At 46.8% G+C, this 24,633-nt stretch overlaps 1 protein-coding gene across 3 annotated transcripts; it reads right to left on the bottom strand.

Moving 5' to 3' along the window:
• Positions 1–6,505: 6,505 nt before the first annotated feature.
• Positions 6,506–21,830, bottom strand: LOC115275252 (C-C chemokine receptor type 3-like). 3 transcript variants are annotated; one of them, XM_029918943.1, is made up of 2 exons: positions 21,675–21,830; positions 6,506–7,996 (listed from the first exon to the last, which is right to left on the bottom strand). In XM_029918943.1, the coding sequence occupies exons 1-2, from the start codon at positions 21,730–21,732 to the stop codon at positions 6,906–6,908; spliced, it is 1,149 nt and encodes a 382-aa protein (XP_029774803.1). In that variant the 5' UTR covers positions 21,733–21,830; the 3' UTR covers positions 6,506–6,905. The 3 variants fall into 3 exon arrangements, with proteins under 3 accessions (XP_029774803.1, XP_029774804.1, XP_029774802.1); XM_029918944.1 differs by lacking the exon at positions 21,675–21,830 and adding an exon at positions 11,213–11,296; XM_029918942.1 differs by lacking the exon at positions 21,675–21,830 and adding an exon at positions 9,599–9,696.
• Positions 21,831–24,633: the final 2,803 nt, after the last annotated feature.

The raw sequence follows: 24,633 nt of genomic DNA, 5'->3' as shown, positions 1-24,633 counted from the left end.
TGTCACTCCCCATTGCCATCAGGACATGTTCAAACCTATGGCGTTAGCGTTCTTAATTTCTTTGTTCCATACCTACTGCTAGTCTCCGCTCCGCAAACGCTCCCTCTCATCCCAAGCCTGCCCTGCTAAGCCCCTTTCCACAGCTCTCCTCAGAGCGACAGCTGCCTGCCTTTAAGATCTGGCCTCCTGTCTCCTTCTCCAGGAAGTCTTCCTGGAATGCTTACTTGACATCCTAGTTTTTCCTTTTATTGCCAGCTTCTTTGCCTGTGCTCTATGGGAAATGACTGACACACTCAAATTGGGCAATTTGAGGAGAGTTTAATAAAGGGTGGGCCATTTACAAGGTGAGCGCAGGGTGAAGGGAGACGCAGCTCTCTGATGAGTAGCAGCCAGGTTTGTTAGCAGCCCTGAAGGGGCGAGGGGTAGGCAAAGCCGAGTGGAGAGGCCCACGACAGTTGGGGTGTGCTGGCCCCCAGTGCTGTCTCAGGAAGGGCTGTGGGAACAAACACTGATCTCGCTCTCCCCCTTTCTTCCAACCCCCTCCAGGGGCTCCCCAAGGGCTCAACCCCGAGAGCAAGAGAGAGTCCTCATGGCATCTGTGCAGGGAGGCTTCTCGGGCGCAGGGCAGGGTAGAGAAGGGCACGGAGTGGATCCGAGTGCATTGGCCAGGATGTCCTAGGACACTCTTTGATTAGATCAAGTGTCATCTTGTGGCCAGCAACCAAGGTTTGGTTTTATCTTTCCCTTTACTGCCCCTCCCCCCACATAGAGACCAGGACAATAGTAGATTCTGAGTAAATGTGACCAGATGGGGGTGACAGATTCGCACAACACAGGATGGGCTCTGTCAGTTCTCACTTACTCTGGGTCAGATGAGTTCTCGTTCTGATTGTCAGGTTTCTGAGTACGGATGGGGTCACACACACGGGCAGCGGGGGCGTCTGTATATTAAAAGTTCCCACGCGGGCACAACAAGGCTGTCTGTTTCCAGGGACCCGGCCCCACGCCCCACCCCAAGCAGCTCTGTTGAATCAAGGTGTGCCTCACCCAGGCCAGACCCTGCTATCTGGTGTTTTTCTTTTCTCTTTTATTCACACCTGTTTTCAGCCTACGCATTGCTTTGGGTTTGGGCGTGGCCCTCTGGATAAGATCTGAAGTTTGGATTGGGATGAGGTAGTGGAATTCCATAGGTGCTGGGCTGTAGAACCAGTTTACCAAAATCCTACATCACCAAACTAGGAATTAGCTCAGAGGATAATAAATTTCCTATCTTCTATTGCTCCTTCTTGGGCACTCCGTTGCACAATTCTTAGGGATATAAACGTCATTCCCTAAAGTTCCGCAACACAGTAGGACAATGTCAGGTACAGGCATGCTGCAATCTCAAAACGTCACCTCCCACAATGACCACTGGGCTCTGGCGTGGGCGAGTGCCCTCTAGCGTCCACATTTCACATTGCAGCTGTGACCGAAGCTGCGGTTAGCAAGTAAAGCCCCAGCTTCAGCTTGTTGGGGTCAATTTTCCAGGACATCGAACTAAGTCAGGAAAAGTCTTGTCCTGTCTGAGAATGGAGAGGCTTTCCTCAGTTCCAAAAGTCTAGATTGCAAGAGGCAGCTCTTCTGATGACATAGGACAGTGGCCAGCGGACTAGCTCCCCCTTAGCCGATCCGATCCTGCGCACAATGCCTCTTTAACCAGGGTGACTCCCGTCAGACTCCAGGTGACGCCATTGGCATCGTTGTTGCCAGGCTTGAGGTGAGAGACGCCGCCCACCTCCCATCCTTCCTTCCCACCCAGGGCAGGGGCCACCGGCAGCTTTCTACAAAGGACCCCTTTTCAAATACCTCCCTATTTTCATCAGTACAATCCCTTTGTTCCCAGTATAGATGAGGAGGTCTAAAGAGTCATAAAACCTGTTTTTACAGTTCCTGTGTAGGTTCTGCTTACAGTCTACTCTGGAATACAGAATCTATGGGATCTCGCTGCCTCAGTGAGCTTCCGGGGTGCTGTCTTGGTGCCTCCGTTAGCGTTTCGAGTTAGAGGTCAGCATTTGGTTGCTGCACGACCCCACCCGACTTTGCTTGTTTTGAATTCCTTCCAGGGTCAAGGTAGGACTAACCCGGGGATTTAAGCACCTTATCTACAGACCTCACCTCCCAAGTTCTCCCCCACAGTCTGGTCTCCCTTGTCGTGACTGTGCATATCCTGTGGGTGGTGGATGGACGATCAGGGATCAAGAAACTTCTCCCGCAAAGGACAAGAAGGTACATTATTTTAGGGTCTGTGGGCAATACAGTCTCTGCCACAAGTATTCAGCTGTGTCGGGTAGTGCAAAAGTAGCCAGCGACAGACCGTTCATAAAAGAGCCCAGCCCTGTTCCAGTGAAACTATCTGTACGTGGGCAGGGGGCCGTTTTCCGCTCGTGGGTCATAATTCACAGACCCCCGAGAAGCGGTCAGTGGATGGAGAAGGATGACCGAAACTATATTGGGGGTTTACCTGGGCAGAAATGGAAGAAAACCGGAATGAAAACCCGCAGCTATGAAAAATAGGAACCTGCTTTGCTAAGAACCAGACTTTAGAATTTTCATTCTGGAATTTGAAGAAACACTCAGAAACTCAAGCTGGGAAAGGATCATTTCTCTAAATGTTTTTATTATTTTTTAAAATTTATTTTTGAGAGAGAGAAAGAGAAAGAGAGAGAGAGTACTAGCTAAGGAGGAACAGGGAGAGTGGGAGGCACAGAATCTGAAGCAGGCTCCAGGCTCTGAGGTGTCTGCATAGAGACCAACACGGAGCTCGAACCCGTGAACCGTGAGATCATGACCTGAGCTGAAGTTGGGCACTCAACCGACGGAGCCACGCAGTGCCCCAAGGATCATTGTTTTTAAACTAACAGAGTGTGGGGTGCCTGGCTGGTTCAGTCAGTTAAGCGTCAGACTCGGTTTCGGTTCAGATCATGATCTCACGGGTTTTGGGGATCGAGCCCCGTGTTGGGCACCGCACTGAAATTGAGAACCCTGCTTGGGATTCTTTCTCTCTCTGCCACTCCTCTGCTTCTGCTTTCTCTCTCTCTCTCAAAATACATAAATTATCTTAAAAAAAAAACCACGTAGCAGACTGTTATGCTCAACAGAGAGGAGGAGGAGCAGGGAGTCAACACTGAGGCATGCTCAAGGCCACCGTGGTCGTCTGGGGTGACCCTTAGGCTTGCCACCGTGGGCTCTCTGCGAAGCCCTTTTGTGTCTTTGTGCCTTCTAACACATTGATCCCCCTGCCTGGACACCACTGTCACGTCCACCCTTGGCTTCACCCGAAAGTTAGTCACAAACGTGTTCAAATATGCAGCCAATGCGCTATCCCTCAGTCCTTAACTGAGTGTGCCCGGCTGGCTCCCAACACCTGGCATCTACATCGTGTTGCCGGCGAGCCTCCCCCAAGGCTGGAAAACAGCCTCTCTGCCAGAGCCAGTCAGGCCGGAAGTGCTGGGCAATTACCACCCCCAGCCATCCGCCAATGACTGGCGGGGGGGTATAAATGCCCGCCTCCCCCCTCCAGCAGGACAGCTGAGTAGGAATTACCTTGTGGCCACCAGTCCTCCAGTGGTTCGGAACTCCAGTCCCCCCAGCGGAAGGTACTTCAACATGAACCCTTCGCCAGCACCTGCCCCTTCCTGGCTTCCTTCCCCGCTCCCCGCTGGAGTTCCCAGCGCTTCCCAAATGAACTCGTGGCTCTCAAATCCTCGCTCAGGCAGTGCTCTTGGGGGAACCCCACCTCAGCAGCGTGTGACTTTCCCCACACACTGCTTTTCACGTGTCCCTTCTACGTTATGCTGCAGGAGAAAGACCCACCATGTTCATTTTTGCCATTGGATTCACATGGGTCTCTTCCCCTGAACTGTGAGTGAATTTCCTAGAAGTGGGTCTTACTCATCTCTACCCCTGCTGGTATTTTCCCTGATTAGATTCAAGAGGGGTGTTTGCGGGCTTCAGAAAGCCTGATGTGTAGGTAGGTGGAATCGATACAAAGAGCCAAGGTGGACAGGGTCAGTGCTGCACTCCTGACCACATGTGGCTTCTATTAGCCCTGCATGGCTATTTAAAATAAAATGGAATAAAAATTTAAAATTCAGGGACGCCTGGGTGTCTCAGTTGGTTAAGCATCCAACTTCGGTTTAAGTCATGATCTCACAGTTTGTGAGTTTGAGCCCCACCTCAGGCTGTCTGCTGTCCTCACAGAGTCTGCTTTGGATCCTCTGTGCCCCTCTCTCTCTCCCTCTCCCCTGCCTTCTCTCTATCTCTTTCTCTCTCAAAATGAAATAAGACTTAAAAATTTTTAAGAATTCTGTTGCTCAGTCACAGTGGCCATATTTCAAAAGCTGCACGTGGCTGCTGGTGTCCTACTGGGTAACGCAGATTGAGAACATTCCTATCACCATAGTTAGTTCTATTGGACAGTGTTGGGGCTGGGGACCAAAAGCACCCCGAGCTCCTGGTTTGGTTATGTGCAGTCCTGCGCAGCTCACAAGGCTCCTAAATGTTTTCAGGGATCTGGGAATGTGAACAAGCACCTAGACCCTGCACATGTGCTTACTTAGGGACAGACACCACTTCTCAAAGCAAGAGAAAACCAGTGATGTGTAGGGAAGTCTTCACATGATCACTCTTCGTGCACTTTCTGGCTGAACCACAAAAGAGATGAAAGGTACTTCAAAGTTTCCAATGCCCTCAGGGCTGGTAGAATGGATACCACATCTGAAGAAGAGCCTAGGTTTTCTTCTTCTTTGTCTTCTTCTTCCTCTTCCTCTTCTTTCTTTGTCTTAGTTTTTGTCGTCTTCGCCTCCTTCTCCCCTTCCTCCTCCTTCTCCTCTGACTTCTTCTTCTTCTAATATAGAATTCAAAAGTTTTCTTTATATTCTTCACTGATAACATGGTTCCACAGTCCAAAAGTCAAAAGGTGCAAGTGGATTCAGAGAAAAGTCACGCTTCTGTTCTGTACTCACGTCCCTTCCTAAAGATCCTCAAGGCTACCCCTGCTTTCTTTCCCATCCTTTAAGAGATGGGCAGTGCACCTAAGCACAGCAAATGGCCTGCGTGTGTCTCTATTTAGTTAGTTAGTTAGTTATTTTTGAACATATGATGTTTGGTCTTTGCTTTCTTGTTTTCTCTCAGTCGTCTATCGCTCCCAGTGCTTTGACTCTTCTGTCGCGCTGTCTCTTGGCCAAATTCCTCACTGGGTTCTTCTGGCCCCTCTCTTACTAGCCATTGACCGCCCCTGGCCTTACATGTACCCTTGTCTTCTAACGCCCCCCCCTCCCCTGCATGGTTCTGGGGTCTCTACTCCAGCCTGTGTTACTGGATTTATCTTCCTAATGCACCATGAGGATTGCTCTTCTCCCCTGCTCTAAACCCTTCAGTAGCTCCCATTGTCTTCCCAGCAAAGCCCAAGATGCTTTGCCTGCAATCCATGGCCTATTGCAACCTTCGCACCCCACCCTGCAGTCCACGTGTGTTCGCGCCCTCTCCCGCCCCCACCTTTGTATTGCGCACTCTGTTGGGCATCGGCTGTCTCCTCCAAATCCTTTCCTTTTCCAAATCTTGTCCTTTTTTCGAAGACCTGCTCAAAAGCCACTTCCTCCATGAAGTCCTCCTCCCTCAGATTCCAGCTAGAAATGGTCTCTGCCTCCCTGGCCCAGACAGAGCCCTGGGTGTGTCCCTCTTTGTTCTGGAGTCATTTGTCTCTGTCTCACACCCCCTACCGGATGGAAGGGTTCAAGGGTAAGGATTGCATTTGTCTCACGCTTACTTTGCATCCTTCACTTAACCTAGAGCAATGTTAGTGTATCCTGTCCAAATCCCCTAACGCACCGTTGTTGGATGAACGGTGACCCTGGTGTCTAAGAGGACAGTGTCTGTGCATTTCAGGGCTCTGAGAAGTTTCTGCGAGCAGAGCCTTTATTCTCTATACCAAAAATACCAAATCACTCTTCTCCTGTTCAGTAGCTCATGGGAAATTTGGTCATTCATGTAAACAGGAAATCCATTCACTATTAAGAATACCCAGGGCAGAAGTGGAAGGGTACTTGGCTGGCTCAGTTGGTAGAGTTTGAGACTTGATCTCAGGGTTGTGAGTTCAAGTCCCACATTGGGTGTGGAGATTACTTAAAAATAAAATCTTAAAAAAAAAAAAAAAGAGGGACGAGGGTCACCTGGGTGATACAGTCAGATAAGTTTCTGACTCTTGGTTTTGGCTCAGGCCATGATCTCATGGTTCGTGAATCAAGCTCTGTGCTGCCCATGTGGAGCCTATGTTGGATTCTCTCTCTCTCTCCCCCTCTCTCTCTTAAAATAAGTAAACTTAAAAAAAAAGAATACTCGGAACAAAGGTGACATGCTATTATGCTGTATGGGTACATACGGAGGTCATAAACAAATAAGCTAACAGAACAGAAAAGAAAAGAAAAGAAAAGCCTTTTCATCAAGCAAGGAGAGCACTAGGCACATGAAAAGTATTGTGACTGATTTATTGTATTTTGTGAAATATGTTTCATTTATGCAACAGCTGGCTAAAGTTAAGGTTTAAACTACAGACTGATTTACTTGTTTGTGGCTGCATATAGCGACTAGCTAACACTTGGGTACATTACATCGCATGTAACTCTGAGAACCAAGCAAAGTTCTGCTTTCTGGTGTGGACAGCAAGTGAACTGATTCGCCAGTGATCCCTGTTAATGCCCGGGGCACACAGGTCTGCCGACCCCATTGTGTATACACTTTAATCTCTTTACAAGTATCAGGATTGAGCTGGAAGTTCAAAGGGCTGGCATTAAGGTCAATGTGATTGACCTGACCTGTTCCCTTCATCCGTCCAATGCGTCCACTTCAGGTAATTTCCTGCATCTGGCCTAAAAGACAAACGAGAGCTCCTGCTCCCCCGTTGATGGGGAGCCAGAGCTGGCTCGGTCTGACTTCTCACTGGGAAGGAACGAGATGTATTTGTTCAGGTTGGTGGCCACATGCCTGCGGAAGAAGTGGCCAAGGTGCTCCCGGAACCTCTCCCCAATGAAGGCGTAGATGATGGGGTTGATACAGCAGTGCACGTAGGCAATCACCTCTGTCACCTGCATGGCCACGTCCAGCCGTTTGCTCTGCTCACAACTGACCTCAAAGAAGATCGTTTGGAAAGCAGAGAGAAGGAGGACCAGGTTGTAGGGGGTCCAGAACATGAAGAAGACCACCATGATGACAAAAATGAGGCGGATGGCCTTGTACTTGGCTTTATTGGGGCATCTCAGCAGTGTCCTAATAATTCCTGAGTAGCAGATGACCATGATGAGCAGAGGCAGGGCCAGACCAAGGATGTTCATGCTCAGAGCATGGAAACGCTTCCAGTTGTCTTCTTGGCCTCTTGGGTAAAAAGGCAAGCAGATGTACTGTTCCACGTCCTTTTGGGACTGATGGAAAACAAACTCAGGCAGGGCTGCTACCCCTGCCAGGACCCAGGTGAGGACACTCATGATGACACCAAAAGTGACAGTCCGGGTCCGGAGGGCAAACACGGCGTGGACGATGGCCAGGTACCGGTCTATGGTCAGCAGGATGATGAAGAAGATCTCGCCGTACAAGCCCATGTAATAAATCCCGGAGAGGAATTTACACATGAAGTGGCCGAACACCCACTCATTCCACCTGCTGTAGTGAATCCAGAACAGCAGAGTGAACAAGAAGAGCAAATCAGAAATGGCCAGATTGAGCAGGAAGATGTTGGTCATGATCCGGAGCCTCCTGTATTTTGTGAGGATCACCACCACCATCACATTGCCCAGCAGACCAATCACAAACACCAGGGAATACAGTGGGGGCAGGAGGCGGGCGCCCAGCTCCTTGACCTTGATTTTTTCACACGGCGGGGATAATTCGTAGTCAAATAGCGTGGTCCTGACAGACTCATCCATGGTCACTATCTCAGTCCCAGCCATCAAAGCCTCCATTGTCCCTGTGATAGAAAAACAACAGCAACAATAAACCAAAGCAAAACCAAAAAACAAAAAGCAACCCCACAATTAGGTATGATCACCCTTGGTGAGCCATACCCACTGATTTATCCATTTACCCACAAAACCATATTGACTAAGCAGCCTAGATGTTTAAAGAGTCTTCAGCATGGATTTGAAAGTATGTCCGGGATGCTATGGGGGGAGGTGTCGGGCATGAAAGATACGAAGTTTTGCAAGTCAATTCACAATGGGAAACGAAACAGAAATGCTGTGGATGGGGGTAAAAAAAGAGGACATTGGTTTCCGCAGGCATTTGAAGGAAGAAATACAAAACAGGAGAAAGCAGGCCGAAAGTGGTACCAATATTATACTGATTATTATTGCTATATCTTTTCAAATATTTTGAATTTTAGGTTTTATTGTTTATATGTGACTTTTGAAATCATCTGACCTGTTTCAAAACCAAATGGTTACAGTCATAGTGATTGTCATTATTACAAATAACTACCCCTCTCTGTGGCCCCTTATCAATGTGCTGTTCATCAGAGCTGCTGGGGAAATTGAACCTTGAAGACATTTGGTAATTTACCCCAAATCCTCTAACAAGTAAATGTTAAAGTTCAGGCTACAACTTCAGGATCATTGTCCACTTTTCTCACTAGATTCAAATGCAGTGATTTTTAAGTTTAAATTTTGTGACACCTAGGTGACTCAGTTGGTTGGGTGACTGACTTTGACTCAGGTCATGATCTTATGGTTTGTGAGTTTGAGCTCTGCATCGGACTTTTTGCTGTCAGCCCAGATCCTCTGTTTCCTGTTTCCTCTCTCTCTGCCCCTCCCCTATGCATACTCTGTATGTCTCTCTCTCAAAAATAAACATTAAAAGGGTGCTTCGGTGGCTCAGTTGGTTGAGCGTCCGACTTTGGCTCAGGTCATGATCTCATGTTTTGTGGGTTCGAGCCCCACATTGGGTTCTGTGCTGACAGCTCAGAGCCTTGAGCCTGCTTCTGATTCTGTGACACCCCCCTCTGCCCCTCCCATGCTCATGCTCTGTCTCTCTCTGTCTCTCAATAATAAATAAATGTTAAAAAACTTTTTAAGAAAAAAAATTAAATATTTACAAAACAGTTTAACTTAAAAAAATTTTTTTAATGTTTTTTATTTTATTTTTGAGAGACAGAGAGAGACAGCACAAGCAGAGGAGGGTCAGAGAGAGAGGGAGACACAGAATCTGAAGCAGGCTCCAGGCTCTGAGCTAGCTGTCAGCACAGAGCCCAATGCGGGGCTCAAACCCATGAACCGTGAAGTCATGACCTGAGCCGAAGCTGGACGATTAACCGACTGAGCCACCCAGGTGCCCCCCAAACAGTTTAACTTTTAAAGACTTCACCATTTTAGTTATTATCAACTATTATAATGACTACAGTTATAAGCAAGAAACAAAGACTGCTTCCCTTTTCCTGCTCCTGATAATGCTGAGATAATCCAGTCATGGCCAACAGCAGACCCCTCAGAGTCCCTGCTTCATAAAGGGGCTGAGCAGGAGGGATAGGCTGACAGAATTTCTTAGCAGATTTGATATTTTAAAGACTAGCCAATACCTGCTTTTCTTAAGATTCCAGACTTCACTGGAGAAGAAGAAAAAACAGACAAGGAAGGTGTTCCCATTAATCTCTGCACTGTTTCCTCTGAAAAAGTCCTACTGCCTTTCTTTTCCTGCGGAAGGGACAAGGGTAAGGACGTGAAGGCAGGTCGGTGGCATTTCTCGAGGTAAATCCCAGAAGTGCAGTAATGGCAAGGCACTGTCTTTGCTTCTTAGTAAAATACTGGGACCCTCAAAGCCCGCCCCTGTCAGGGTCCTGGGTAGTCGAAGTGACACCAGACATGGGCAAGAGGTGTTCCTGGCCGTGCCTCTCACCAGCTGTAGGACTTGGGGGCGAGAGCTTGCCTTTGAGCCTCATTTACCCATCCCCAAAATAAGGATCACAATACCACTTGAAGTTATGTTCAGGATCAAGTAAGGTCAAAAAGGCTCTAAAATTGATAGAAGTGGAACCAAAAGAAAGGCAAGGAGAAGCTGTTTCATATAAAAATTAGGAAAAAGTACGGTCTCTTAGGTAGAACTTAATCTATGGTCAGAGCCCCGACCTAGTGCATCACGCGGATAAGTAACACATTCACGCTTTTAGGTGGAAAATGGACCTGAAAAACAGCTGATTGCATGATCTTTTCAGCATTCTTACTCCTAACAGCATAATCCTCAACCGCTGAGAAAAAAAATACCAATTATTTTGTCTGTTATGCATTTACAATCACAGAGAGCCTCTGAACTTGAATGCCTAAGGCAAAAAAAGGAGCAAAGCTTCTTGCTCCAGAGAGCAAACGTATTGTAGCCTCCACTTTTTAATTATTTCCATTATCTTTCCTTTTCTCCAAGGCTGATCTAAAAACAAGTCAAATTTAAAAAAAATTCACCAAGGTTTTGTTCAACTTGATGATCATGTCTCTGATTTATGTGTCGCGTTCAACATGACCACGACCAAACTGTAGAATCTTTCGGGAGTTCTGGAGTGCAAGGCACAGGGTTGAATTCAGGTTCTCCAGAGTCAGAAGCCATGACCTTGACTACTCGTTACTTGGGGTCAGAAATACGGAAACGGAAATGTTTTCATCGGTCTCCATAGTCCAGATCAAAATGAAGAATTAGGTTTGAATTAGGCTTTTAAAAATGTGTGTTTGGGGGCGCCTGGGTGGCTCAGTTGGTTGAGTATCAGACTCTTGATTTCAGCTCAGGTCATGATCCCAGGTCGTGGGATCAAGCTCCATGTTGGGCTCAACTCTGGGTGTGAAAGCTACTTAAGATTCTCCCTCTCTCCATCTCTCTCTGCCCCTCCCCTGCTTGTGCTCTCTTTATCTCTCAAAATAAATAAACATTTTTAAAAAGGTCTTTTTTTTGCATTTCTGGAAGAATAGCACAGTAACAGGAAACAGACAAACAGTGACAGTAAAGAAAAGCAAAAACACAAAAGTAAAAAACCACCCCAGATTTCACCACTATTAGCATTTCTCTATGCAGATATGCATGCATGGGTATAAGTTTTACCCAAAACTGCATTCATCCTACTTTAGCTGGTTCTCTGAAACTGCTCACAGGACAACTCAGCTACACAATGCGAATCAAGTTCCTTCAGTCTCCAAAACGATTTGGACCTTACCAGCTTTCCACTGGGCAGCACGAAAAAGGATTCACAAATTGCCGTCCGGGGTGGTTTAAGCTGAGCCTGACCCGTTCATTTGGAGGGCAAAGTTAATGTTACTCATCCTGTTTATGTTGCCAGTGTATTAATTTTGGTTTCTCATCTTCTCTCATTGGTCCTTTCAAAGATGGCAGTGGAGATATGGGGGAGGGGCCTGCATGGGCAGAGTGGAAAGGAGGTGTCCCAGTCACGTGGCTGGTGTCTGCTGAGGAAGGGCCACCTGGTCCCGACCCTCAACTTCCTGCTGGCACCTGCTGTTTTGTGGCTCATGGCCATTCATGATCAATCATCCCTGGGCATGGTGAGCTCTCCAGCCCTGATGGGAATGGAGGACCCTCTGTGTCACTGCCACATCATTAGGCTTCTAGTACCTTTTCTTGAACTGGCAGGCAGCTGGTAGACACGCTGCTCCTTGACTCCATGTCCATGCCATGGACAAACTAAGGGACACTCAAGGGTACAAATGAAATTATCTTTCTCCCTGACCAGCAGCTTAACTGTCCCGGCCACCCACGTGGGTAAGGAAGTGACTCTCAGAGACATGTCTTCTTGGAGGTCCCCCTCCATAATTTTTCAAACAGCCCTTCACACCTTCTAACTCTGGTCAAAGCCTGGATGGGGGAGATAAGAACCCCTAAGCATGATTGCTTTCTTCTGTGACCTTGGACTCTTTTCTTGCAATTCCTGGAGTCAGAAGGAGAAGAGCCTTCCCCAAACCCCCACATCTAAAGTTAGAGACTCTTCGTTAGAAAATATATTGAAGTTTGGAATGTCATTTAATTATCAAAAAAAAAAAAAAAAAGTAGGGGCTCCTGGGTGGCTCAGTCAGTTAAGCATCTGACTTTGGCTCAGGTCATGGTCTTATGGTTCGTGAGTTTCAGCCCCTCATCGGGCTTCAAACTCATGGTGCAGAGCCTGCTTAGGAGTCTCTCTCTCTCCCTCCCTCTCCCTCTGCCCCTCTCCCACTTGTGTGCACTGTTTCTCTCTCTCAAAATAAAGAAATAAACTTTAAAAAAGTAGGGGCACCTGGGTGGCTCAGTCAGTTGAGCCTCCAACTTCAGCCCAGGTCCTGATCTTGCAGTTTGTGAATTTGAGCCCCACTTCAGGCTCTCAGCTATTAGCATGGAGCCTGCTTTGGGTCCTCTGTTCCCCTCTCTCTCTGCCCCTCCCTCACTTGCACTATCTCTCAAAAATAAATAAGTATTTTTAAAAAACCTAAATGATGTCGCTCAAGCAATTCTGGTGAGGTTGGGGCGAGCCCGAAACAATGATGCATTGCTGATGCAATGTAACTTGCTTCAATGAGTTTTGGAAATGTTCCACGTAACCAGGAATCAACAAGATACACATGGCTTTGGGCCAGTGCTTCTACGCGGAGGAATTTACCCCCAGGGGAAGAAGTCCGCCAAACCAAAATACAAGGCACAGATGTTCATTGCGGCTTCACTTTCATAACAGAAAGAAACAGAGAAATGGAAACTTGAAAAATTTGACACATGAAGGGGGCTTTGAAGAAATTGTAGTCCGCTGATGCAATAGATTATTCTACAGTAATTAAAACTGGTTTTGGAGACCAGGCGGAATGACCAACAAATAGTCATGGGAAATGAAGAGAACATAAAGTGCATGTTGTAAGACAGTGACATCGTGAAACTAGATGCATATAAAAAGCAATGAGCAAATAATGAAAATGGCTATAGAAGGGGGGTGGACAGTAATTAAAAAAAATTTTAATGTTTATTTATTTTTGAGAGAAACAGAGTGCAAACAGGGGAGGGGCAGAGAGAGGGGAAGACAGAATCTGAAGCAGGCTCCAGGCTCTGAGCTGTCAGCACAGAGCCTAACGACTCGGGGCTTGAACTCACAAACTGCAAGATCATGATCTGAGCCAAAGTCAAATGCTTACCCGACTGAGCCCCAAGTACTTTTTACATTTGTAACATGTGGAATTTTTCTATATTCCCTTATCAATTAAACTGTTGCTAACAGTAAGTGCCTTCTTCCAGCCTGGACAGCTGGAAGATTTGGCAAACACATTTTCCCAAAGTAAGTGGGTTCAAAACGTGGGCAAATTACAAGATGAAGCATTTACCCATCAGTACCTGAAACTACAAACTGAGAGCTAAGAAAATGACGTGGAAGTCACAGGAGGTAGAGCATTTGAATTTTGTTTTAAAGATCGTTATGTTTGGTTTTCCTCTTCGATCTTGGGAGGAGTTAACATACACCCATCAGACAGAGGGAAGGGAGATTTTTCTTAGAAATTTCTCTTTAGGGGGCACTTGGGTGGCTCAGTTGGTTGAGCAAATGACTCTTGATTTGAGATCAGGTTATGATCTCATGGTTTGTGAGTTGGAGCCCTGCGTTACATTCTCTGCTGTCAGCCAGAAGCCTGCTTTGGATCCTCTGTCTCTCTCTGTCTCTGTCTCTCTCTCTTTGCCCCTCCTCCACTCTCTCTCTCTCAAAAATAAATAAACATTTTTTAAAAAGTCAATGATAATCGAGCCTTCCTTAGGTCAAGCGTTTTACATATTTTGCTTGATCTCACAACTTTGCAAGGTAGGTTTTTACATCCCCATTTTATAGATGAGCAAACAGAGGCTTGGCAAAGCTCATTCAGTTGCCTGAGGCTATTCTGTGCACAGAAGAACTGGGACTTGATCTTGTGCCCTTTTGTAAAACCCGTGCTATTATTGCCTTGGGGGTTCCATTTCATAAGGACCTCCACATTCCGGGTAACACGATTGTTTGTAGGTGCCTTAGCGTCTTTGCGGTCCAGCATTTTATACATGTAAGCCTCTAATCCACTTTTAGTTTAGTTTGAGACGTGGCATGAAGTGCACGTCTATTTTCCTTCTCTGTAAACCAGTGAAGAACCACCCTCTCCTCCTGAGGCTTCAGACATCACCTTTGTCATATATTCCTTAATATTCCTGATTCTGCTTGCACGCATTCCATTCCATTCCATTGATATCTTATTTTGGTGCCAGAAGCACTCTTTCACTTACGTAGCGTCATTAGGTTCTTTATGTAGACTGTCTGATTACACAACTCTCCTTTGGTATCCATTTCCACATGTGTCTTATCTGTTAGACACTTTTGTCAAATAAAATAAACTTTAGGATCATTTGGCCAATTACATTTTTCATGCTTAATGTTTATTTATATCTGAGAGAGAGAGAGACAGAAAGGCAGAGAGAGGGAGAGACAGAATCCAAAGCAGGCTCCAGGTTTGGAGCTGTCAGCACAGAGCCCGACACGGGGCCTGAACCTGTGAACTGCAAGATCATGACCTGAGCCGAAGTCGGACGCTTAACCGACTGAGCCACCCAGCTCCCTTTGGCCCATTACTTATAAAGATATAATTTGAGTGGGATTGTACTACATTCATAAGTAAATTTAGGAAGGGGTGACCTTGCTTTACTTATTACAGTTCTTTTAGTTAGTAGTCTTGAACGTTTCTTATTGTTTTTATCTGTCTGACATGGTTGTTTTTCTGAGGTTACTGTGAATGGGGTATTTTTTTTTTCCCCGAGTGAATTTTCTGATCAATCGTTGGTATGTAGGAAAGAAAATTACTTCGAAAAAATGGATCACCTTACTGATATTTAAAATAATTTCCTGTAGGACTTTAAAGTAGATAATCATATTAGCTGTGAAACAGGGATGACTTTATACGCTCCTTGTTCATCGTCCTCATTTCTTTTTCCTACCTTGCTGCTTTGGCCGGGATTTCTACAGTGATGTTAAGTCACAGGGCTTCCTGATTCTAATGGGACATGTTCCCCCAGCCTTTCAAGGGCTCCAAAGCACAGGCTGGTTAACAGGCCCTTTGCTGTCCTCCAAGATGGTCTAATGTTGATTAAAGCTCTTAAGAATTTTAGTAAGACTCTTCAAGAATGGATGACAATCTAAAAACTGAATCATTGGACATAAGCCTGAAAAAAATAAAAACAGGAAGCTTTTTCTGAATACTTGTGGTCTTTAGGGGGTAAGAAAATTAACATTTTGGGGCCCCTGGGTGGCTCAGTCAGTTAAGCATCCGACTTTGGCTCAGGTCATGGTCTCACAGTTCTGTGGGATTGAGCCCTACATGGGGCTCTGTGCTGACACCTTCAGAGCCTGCTTTGGATTCTGTGTATCCCTCTGTCTCTGCTCCTTCCCTCCACATGCTCTGTCTCTCTCTCTCTCTCTCTGAAAAATAAACATTAAAAAAAAGTTTTTTTAAAGAAAATTAACATTTTTTGAGTTGCATCTGTTTGATGTTCTTCTCTAGGTATTTTTTATGACTTATTTACCACGACAGCAGTAGGAGGTAGATATTTTTATTGTTCTTATTTTATGGCTTAAGAAAAATCTGAGCTCAGAGCACCTCCATAATTATGATCACACAGAGAGCAAATGGCTAAGGTGGGACTTGACGCCAGGTGTTCCTGACTCAAAGAAACCTAGGCTCTCTACAGCCTCCCCTGCCCGCCAGCATCTGCCCCCTGGATGGGGACCTCCGGTGTGACGGTGGACACCTTTCTCCATTTTGTCATCACCTCCTCGCTGTGGGTGTCTCCTGTACATGGGAGTCATGGCCCAGCATCAGTGCTACAGCCTGTAGACAGCAGCACGGCCACACCTGTGGTCCGTCCACGGCAGCCAAAGCCAGAGATACCCTGAGCTAATCGTTTGCAATGTTTCTCGGACTTATTGGAATGCTTTTTTTTTTAAAGATTTGTTTATTTATGAGAGAGACAGTGCAAGCAGGGAAGAGGCAGAGAGAGGGGGAGCAGAAGATCTGAATTAATCTAAATTTACATGACAAAAGCTGTTTTTTTCTTTGCAAGAGTAACATTTTTATTTCAAATTTCATGTTACGATTGAGTAGGTGATAGACACAATCATATGGTTCAAAACCTAATACTGGGAGAAGATACACAATAAAAAGTCTCACCCTGTGCATACCCCGGTGTGTGTCTTCCTCAAGAACTGTGAAGGGTCTAAGATCTTACCCCACCTACAAGCCACCAAGCAAGCCTGCCACTTTCTCGTGGACATCAGCACAAGGCATGTGCCAGTTGGATAAAGAGCAAAGGACTTATTACTCATGGCTCAGCAGACACGTGAGCGTGGTGATGGTGTTGGTTCTCCCAGCCCCCGAGTTGCACGGGGGCCACGTGGAGTGGCCCAGGAGCCCACTGTGCACACAGTAGGTCTTCCTCACAGGTAAGGGATCTGAGTTCAGGAACCTCCAACGGTTCATCCTGGGCTGATGGCAAACCTGCCCAGTCTTTGCCCAGGACGGAAACATTATTGCAATTTCACCAGAGAGCAAACGAAACTCTTTGTCTGCCCTGGAGAGAGACGTGCTCTCTATCCTCTGAGGCCATTTCTGCAAAACATCCTTGAAAAGGTGATCTGCAACAAACACTGCCCGGGCCTTGGCTCAGAAGATGTGCCGGAAATTGCCCCCAACACCCTCACTCGACTTCCCAGTTTTCTGAGCTTCTTCAGAGGGCTGTCATTTGCAAGTGTAAGCAAATACATATTTTCTATTCTTAACCTCTTGGTTGCCTAAAAGCAGAACACTACATTCATCATCACTACCTTGCATTTTTCACTTAACAATGGAAGTTTTTCTTTCCTACAGCTGCAGAGTCCACCGTGTGGCTGTACCAGTTTACTTAGCCAGTCTCCTACAAACAGATACGCTTTGCTATTTCAAACTACGCTGCCTGCTGTTGATGAGCTTGCGCAGGAAGCTTTTTGGTTTTTTTAACCCCTTCATGTACTAACTTTATGGTCAACTACAATCACAGGTTAGCACGTGATGGGATTTTAAAGGGGTCTGAGACTAGGTCCAGAGCGCTGTGCTAGGTCCCAGGCAAGACACCGAATGTGAACATTGCCCAACGGAAATGTAGCGGAGAAGAAACCCTGCCTGGTAAAGATGAGTTGAAGGAGCCAGAGGTATCCATCCACCTAGGAGAAAAGATACTTTGGGTAGTAGAGAGCGAGATACTGGTGTGTAGAGGAGAATCCGAATGTGATTCACAGTGGTGCCCTCCAGGACCCGAAGGAAGTCATTCCCAGAGGCAAATTCAAATAGCACATAAGAAAGAGCTTGAGGGGCTCAGTGGGTTAAGCATCCAACTTTGGCTCAGGTCATGAGTTCACTGTTCACAAGTTCGAGGCCAGTGTCAGGCTCTGTGCCTACAGCTCAGAGCCTGAAGCCTGCTTCGGATTCTCTGTCTCTGTCTCTCTCTGCCCCTCCTCTATTCACACTCTGTCTCTCTGTCTCTCTGTCTCTCTCTGTCTCTCTCTCTCTCTCTCAAAAAATAAATAAAAATAAAAAAAAAGAGCTTGAGTGGGATTATCCAAAATGAAATGTGAGGTGCTGAGCAAATTGTAACTCGAGGCATCCAAGCAGAGGGTGGGTGGCTGCCTGGCAGGGACATTGTGGGAGAGGATTTCCACAGTGAGAAGTCTGACTACCACAATTGTTCTCAGCCCTGGCTGCTCATGGGAAATGTTGGGGAGCTTTTGTGATCCCAATGCCGGGCTGTACCCCTGAATAGTTAAATCAGAATCTCTGGAGGTAGGACCCAGGCCACAGTGATTGCCCCCCCAACCCAACTTTTTTTTAAGTAGGCTTCACGTTCAGTGTGGAGTCCAAAGTGGGTCTTGAACTCGAGGACCCTGAGATCAAGACCTGAGCTGAGATCAAGAGTCAGACAAGTAACTGACTGAGCCACCCAGATGCCCCCAGGACCCCCTGATTCTTAAAGCTCCCCTACCCTTGGATCAGGTGACATGAAATCTCTCCTAAATTTTAAGACTCTGTTTTCTGTCTCTGAGTTACATACCCTCCAACCTCCTCAAGCTCAGACGCGAAGAAAAGTAAAGACTGCCAACACCGTGACACAGCAGCCTTGAGAGTTAAGTCCATGTTAGTCTGTACAGTAGCTCATCCAGGAGAAAGGAAATCCACGGACCTGATTCTCCATCTACCTCTCCACCCAGCTTCCCCTTCATCTATTCATCCAATTACTTATCCAGCTAGCTCCTCAAATTGCTTTCCACTATACAGTGAAGTCAGGCCTCCCCAACCGTTCACTTTTTTTTTTAAACAGAGAACCTGGGATAGTCAGAAAAAATAATTATCTGGTACAGCGCTACCTAACAGAACCTTTCTGCAGTGATGGAAACGTTCTGTGTCTGTGCCATCCACTGAGGCCCCACTCGCCAAATGGCTGTTGAGCACTGGAAATGTGGCGGAACTTTTCATTGTATTTTAACTCAGTGAATTTACATCCAAGTAGGCACCTGTGGCAAGTCATCACCATAGTGGACAGCGCAGAACTAATGGCGGTCACTGTGCCCTTATAATGCCTGATGATTAACAGCTGCTTCATAAACACTCTTGGACTGAACTGAATAATTTTCGCTCTGCTTTTCACTGTTCAGACTCCACATTTGAGTATGTTCTGTCCCAGGTACTCCACATTAAGAGGGTTAGTGTCAATCTGGGACACAGGACAGGCGAGGATGATAAAGATCCAGAAACATCAGCCGTAGATGACAGAACTCGGAATGTTTTATATGAAAAGTAAAAGTCTTCAAGTTCTCAGACTAATTTCAGTTCCTTTTTTTCCCCCCCAGTATTTGTGGGTCTTTGGTCTGGACCCAAGTTTTCAAATCTTTTTTTTAATTAAGATTTTTTTAAAAGTTTATTTATTTATTTTGAGAGAGAGGGAGAGAATCCCAAGCAGGCATGTGGATTTGAACTCACAAACCATGAGATCAAGACCTGAGCCATAAGCAAGTGTTAGAAGCTCAACGGATTGAGCCACCCAGCCTCCCCTCTAATCTTTTTTTATGAAAGGTTTGGGTTAGGCAACGTTTTAGGTCCCTTTGAGATGGATAGACTGATGTGATAGCTTTTCCTGGGGAAGAGAGACTCCCAGAGTGCAGAAACTTGATGGCGCTGGAGGAGACGACATTCAGTGCCACCCGGGGAAGGACTTGGTGGGAACTACCAGGTTGTGTGGGAACGGAAGGGGCTGCCTGGTGAGCCAGGAAGCTCCCTCCCCGGAAACACACAAGAACATCTTGACACTGCGTTTTAGGGCAACGCATGGACTTCCACATCTGCTGATCATTATCATTCGTTTCTCGAGCAAAGGTTACCCTCCATGCCTGGAGTGCAGTCAGTTCATTTTAAGTAACTTGGTTTTATCCACCTGCCAAGCGACTTTGGATATTTTTGCCAACGTCCTTGCCCAAAGATTGGATTTCCTCTTTATATTCCAATATGGGGTGTTTCCACTGGGGTTGAATTGTCATTGTATTGCAGGCTGATTGGTTATTCAGCTGAAAGAGATGATTGTGAGGAATATGTTTTCATAGGTAAGGCGTGACTGTGCAGTCAAAGTAGCGTGCTTGGGGGTGTTTACATGACCGGCTTCCCGGTCGCTAGGGCTCCCGCCTCTGTCTGTAAAATGGGGAAAGAACCACTGCTCCAGGTCTCTTTTCTAGGTACCGTGTCACACTTTTATATCATTCCTGCATTCTGATATTTTAACATTTATTCAATTTTGAGAGACAGGGAGAGACAGAGTGTGAATGGAGGAGGGGCAGAAAGAGAGGGAGACACAGAATCTGAAGCAGGCTCCAGGCTCTGAGCTGTCAGCACAGAGCCAGACATGGGGCTTGAACCCACGAACCACAAAATCATGACCTGAGCTAAAGTTAGATGCTCAACTGACTGAGCCACCCAGGTGCCCCTCTTTACTTTACATTTATATCCTGCACCTTGTTCCATGTGGTTAGTAATTATTTGAAAATATAATTTGTAGGGGCACCTGGGTGGCTCAGTCAGTTAAGCATCTGACTTCAGCTCAGGTCATAACCTCGTGGCTTGTAAGTTCAAGACCCACATCGGGCTCTCTGCCATCAGCGTGGAGCCCACGTCAGATCCTCTGGCTCCCTCTCTCTCCGTTCCTCACCCACTTGCGCTCTCTCTCTCAAAAATAAATAAACATTAAAAATTTTTTTGAAATAAAGGAAATATAACTTGAAAAGATTTCAATATATTCTGTAGATATTCATGGCTATTTAATCATTGACTTATGGGTGTGTGATTAAGTTGTTCAAGATTTACATTTTTATAAATAATACTGTAATAAACATCACTGTCTATTTTAAAAGTATTTCCTTAAACTAGATTTCCCAAAACACAAGTTCGGCCCATTTTCTAAGTCCCTTGATGCCTTTTGTCAAATTGCCTCCAGAGAGTGCATAGTGATGTGTATATTCTGGGCACTAGCCAGTCTCAGCAAGCATCCGTCAACACCAAGAAGACAGAAAATTCTATGGGCCAACTATATGGGCAAAAGAGACGTCATTACTGTGTAACTAGTATTTGTTTAATTACTGAGCATTTTTTTTAAACCGTAATTGGTAGTCATGCATATTTCCTTTTCTGTGAATTATCTGGTGGGGTGCCCTTGACCCATTTTATGCTTTTTTCTTGTTGAGTCACAAAATTCTTCCCCCAAGAGAAATAACTCAGCCTGCATGGTTCAGTATAATCACCACCTCTTTCTGGAAAGAGCTACGAATACCCCCACCATTTCCATGTACCCAAGTCCCCAACCCCCCACCACCCTCCCTCTCAACAATGGCCAAACAACTGTTAACCTCCACCCTCATCGATCCAACGTTTCCCAAAACTTTAGGAGGGATTTCTATCCCTATCCTCTGGTACAAGTCTAGGAAAAACAGTCAACCTTATAGATCCAGACACAAAGCCCAAATCAGTTGATTAACTAATTCATCATAATACCCCGACTTAGAGTGGATTTTCAATGAACACTTAAAGTATATACGTCTATATACAACTGTATTACATAAACGTATGTACACATATATACCTAAGTTCTGTTTTAACTGTTTTTTATGAGTCAACATCAACAAACACAAAATGGCTAATTTGGAATGGTCCTGTCCTCAGCAGTTGAGAATTTATGAAGGCACAGAGAACACACCATGGGCCCAGCCATGGGCATGTTGACTGATGAGGTATGAAAGGTCAAGTTTGGATGACTGGGAGAGGCAAGCGGATCACAGTATGGGTGGGAGAAAGAGAAGGAAAATGGGAGAAAGCAAGAAGAAAATGGACGTATGTCACAATAAACTCTTCTACATTGACCCCATACTACCTTCTAAATGGCAGTGGGGTCCTCTCCTCTGCCTCCTCCATCCAAGAGCACCCTTGAGAAGTACTGTTTGCACCTGGCTGGACCCCTCTCTCCATCTCCTTGTTCCTAGAAACCTGACGGTCTACCCGGAAATCACTTTGAAGCAAATGACCTCTACTGCACTTTAGAAAGTTAATGCCCAGATGAGAACAGAAAGAAAACAATGGTACCTGCTATGTCAGCAAAGTCCTGTGTGCATCCGGGGACAGCGTAGGTCTCACCTCTCATGAAATGGAGATGCCATGTGGTCAGAGACAGTATAAGGTAGGGAACGACACAGCTTCCTCTTTTAAATAGACTCGCTGCTCAAGTTTTGCAAGTCTCCAGAAAGATATCAAGTTCGGCACAGTTCTTCTTTTCTATATTGAAATTAGATACTGAACACTCAGTTGAGTAATCTTTAAGATGAACACTGCTGACGGTCAGCAGCTACTTCAGGGGTTCTGCATTCTCTTGGCATTGTTCTCTCTCTCTCTCTCTCTCTCCCTCTCTCTCTCTCCATCTCTCTCTCTTTTTCGGAAGGGGGAGATAATTCTTGAATAAGCATTGCTTTGACCCAGCGAGAGCCAGGGCAAACAGTAAAATCGAGTGACAGATGGTAACTACGCTTACCGTGGTGAGCATTACATAATGTATTAAATTGTCGAATTGCTAGGTTGTGCGCCTGAAACCAATATAACATTGTATATCAATTACACTTCAATACCAAAGAGAGCTTTTTAATGAAATCAGAAGTTTCTCATGAAGGGAAACTGAAGACTGCAGGATAGCCTAATTATCCTCCAGGGCCCTAGAGGAGACGTTGAGGAGTCAAGGTGGAGCACAAGGGTAGACGTCCCAAGAAGACCCGAGAAGTGGGGCGCCTGGGTGGCTCAGTCAGTTAAGCATCTGACTTCGGATCAGGTCATGATCTCACGGTTCGTGGGTTCAAGCCCTGCATCGGGCTCTGTGCTGACAGCTCAGAGCCTGGAGCCTGCTTCGGATTCTGTGTCTCCCTCTCTCTCTGACCCTTCCCTGCTCTCACTGTCACTCTCTGTCTCTAAGAAAAGTAAATTAGAAAAAAAAAAAAAGACCTGAGAAGTGCCTTTCAGCAGTGGCACCCACAGCCCCATAACCTTCATCATCATATCATGCTGGACCTCAGCCTTCTCACCTGTCAATCATCAGGTTACCATGGAAACGACTAAGATAAATATGGAAGAAAGGCTCTCTGTAGGTTATAGGGGGCTAAGCGAGCATAACCTGTGGGTAGCTACCTCCTGTGACCTGTGTGCCTGCTCTATGTGCTGATGTGTCTGGGGTACCTGTCGCGACGCTGGGTGCAGAGCAGTTGTCACCCAACATTTGCGGGAAGAGGTCTAACCATAGAGGCGTGACCTTTGATAAACTGGCTACGTGGACAGAGTCCATGAAATTCACCGAGTGTCTAGCAAACACCTGCTAGCAACACATGTTGCCAGTGGTAAAGAAAAGGCCGGCGGAATAAAGAAAGGAGCCGCGGGGAGGGCGCACGGGCATCCGAGGCTGGAGTCTGCGGGAACTTGATAGCCAGCCTTCAGTATCAGGTGGGTCAGCAGAAGCCTTGCCAGACAGGAGTTAGAGAAACTGGAAGCTTCTGGTGAGAGGAAAAAGATAGGAAGTCGTGTGCTGAGATAATAGAGGCGGCCTTTCCCTCGGGCTCTGTGAGGAGCCCTGGGCAGGGGGGGAGGCTGCCATGAGGCAGATTTCTGCCCCAAAGAACAAAGAGTCTGCAACGTGTCCAACAAGGGGCACGGTCCTGGGAGCCCCCTGATGGGGCTGGGGACGCACTGCCCCAGTGCTTCGTACTCACCCCTGCGAGGGCGACTCTCAGGGACCAGGGGCCAGCCCCCTCCTCTCCTTGCTGCTGCCTCCCCAGGCCTGCACACGGGTAGCGCTGGGTGAGTACATATTGAATTAGTGAAAGAATGAAGGGAAGACCCCATTTTTGTGAGACAAATTTTATTTGAGGATAAAGAAAACTGTCTCCAAAGTGAGAGACCGGATTAGAAGATCCCCGAGGCCTTGCCCAACTCTGAGGCTTCTGGCTGCATTTCTGGGGACCCTCTTTCGGCCCCAAATCGCCCATGCAAGCCCCACGGGGGACCCACTGGTCCAACCTGCCCCGAGCAGTCTCACCTTCTCCGCTCTCTGCTGGGCTGCGCCCCGTCTGCAGTGAAGGCCCAGCTTCCCCGCGAGGACATCCCTTTCTGCTTAGAAAGACTGGACTCCCGGGTCCAGGTGGTTGGAAGGGTGCTTGCCTTCCTCATCTGCAAACGGATGTGAGAACAACATCTACATCGACAGAAGGGCCCAGCTTGGTAGCCCATGAAACCCGTCTGCTTGTGGGAGGGGCCCAACCAGTGCCCACCCCGATGAGGGGGTCTTAATGTAGCAGGTGCTTGGGCCTCCTCACCCCTCCTCTAAACTTGCGTGGCATTGATGGCCAACCTCAGTTTTCTGGTGCTCGACATCATCGGAAGAGAAATAAGCAGCCCTGCTCTCCCCACCTGTCCCCTTTACTCTCGGGTTTGGAGCCAGTTAAGAAATTAAGGGGCCACACATGACCTATTTCACTAAACCACAGAACTGGATGCTTTATCTACGGAAGCAAAGGCAACACCAAGGGCCGGGGGCAGCTCTCTTTCTGGGGAAAGAGGACGGAGCTGAGCCAAGCCTTCCCCGATAGTCTTTCCAAAGTTCACAAGTCACTGCACCTCCAGCAGCGAGGCGGATGGAAGCCGGGTGTAGACACTGAGAGTCCTTCATGTGAAGGAGGGTGGCTGGCGGGGCAGGGACTGGGCCTTCCATCCAGTAAGCGGCCACCCACCCCTGAGCTCAGTCGTCACCCCTCACTGTGGACTTAGAATTCTCCCAGAGTGATTTAAGCAACCAAACAACTTCATTACCTTGTGGAACGAGCCAGCTGTTGGCAATGGCGAGAGAGGGAAGTCAACACAGAGGGGTCTAAAAAAGTGATGATTCTGGGGCAGAAAACAGCAGTTTGCGGTACATTGGCGGAGAATGTGGAATTCGGCAGAGGCTCGGATCTTCCCAGGAGGGACCCACAGCGTGTGCTGTGTGTAAGCAATAAACCATGGGAGCCCTTCC

Source organism: Suricata suricatta, chromosome 12, assembly GCF_006229205.1.
Source record: "Suricata suricatta isolate VVHF042 chromosome 12, meerkat_22Aug2017_6uvM2_HiC, whole genome shotgun sequence".
In the NCBI taxonomy this organism is placed as follows: Eukaryota; Metazoa; Chordata; class Mammalia; order Carnivora; family Herpestidae; genus Suricata; species Suricata suricatta.
This window is presented reverse-complemented; position numbering and strand designations above follow the sequence as displayed.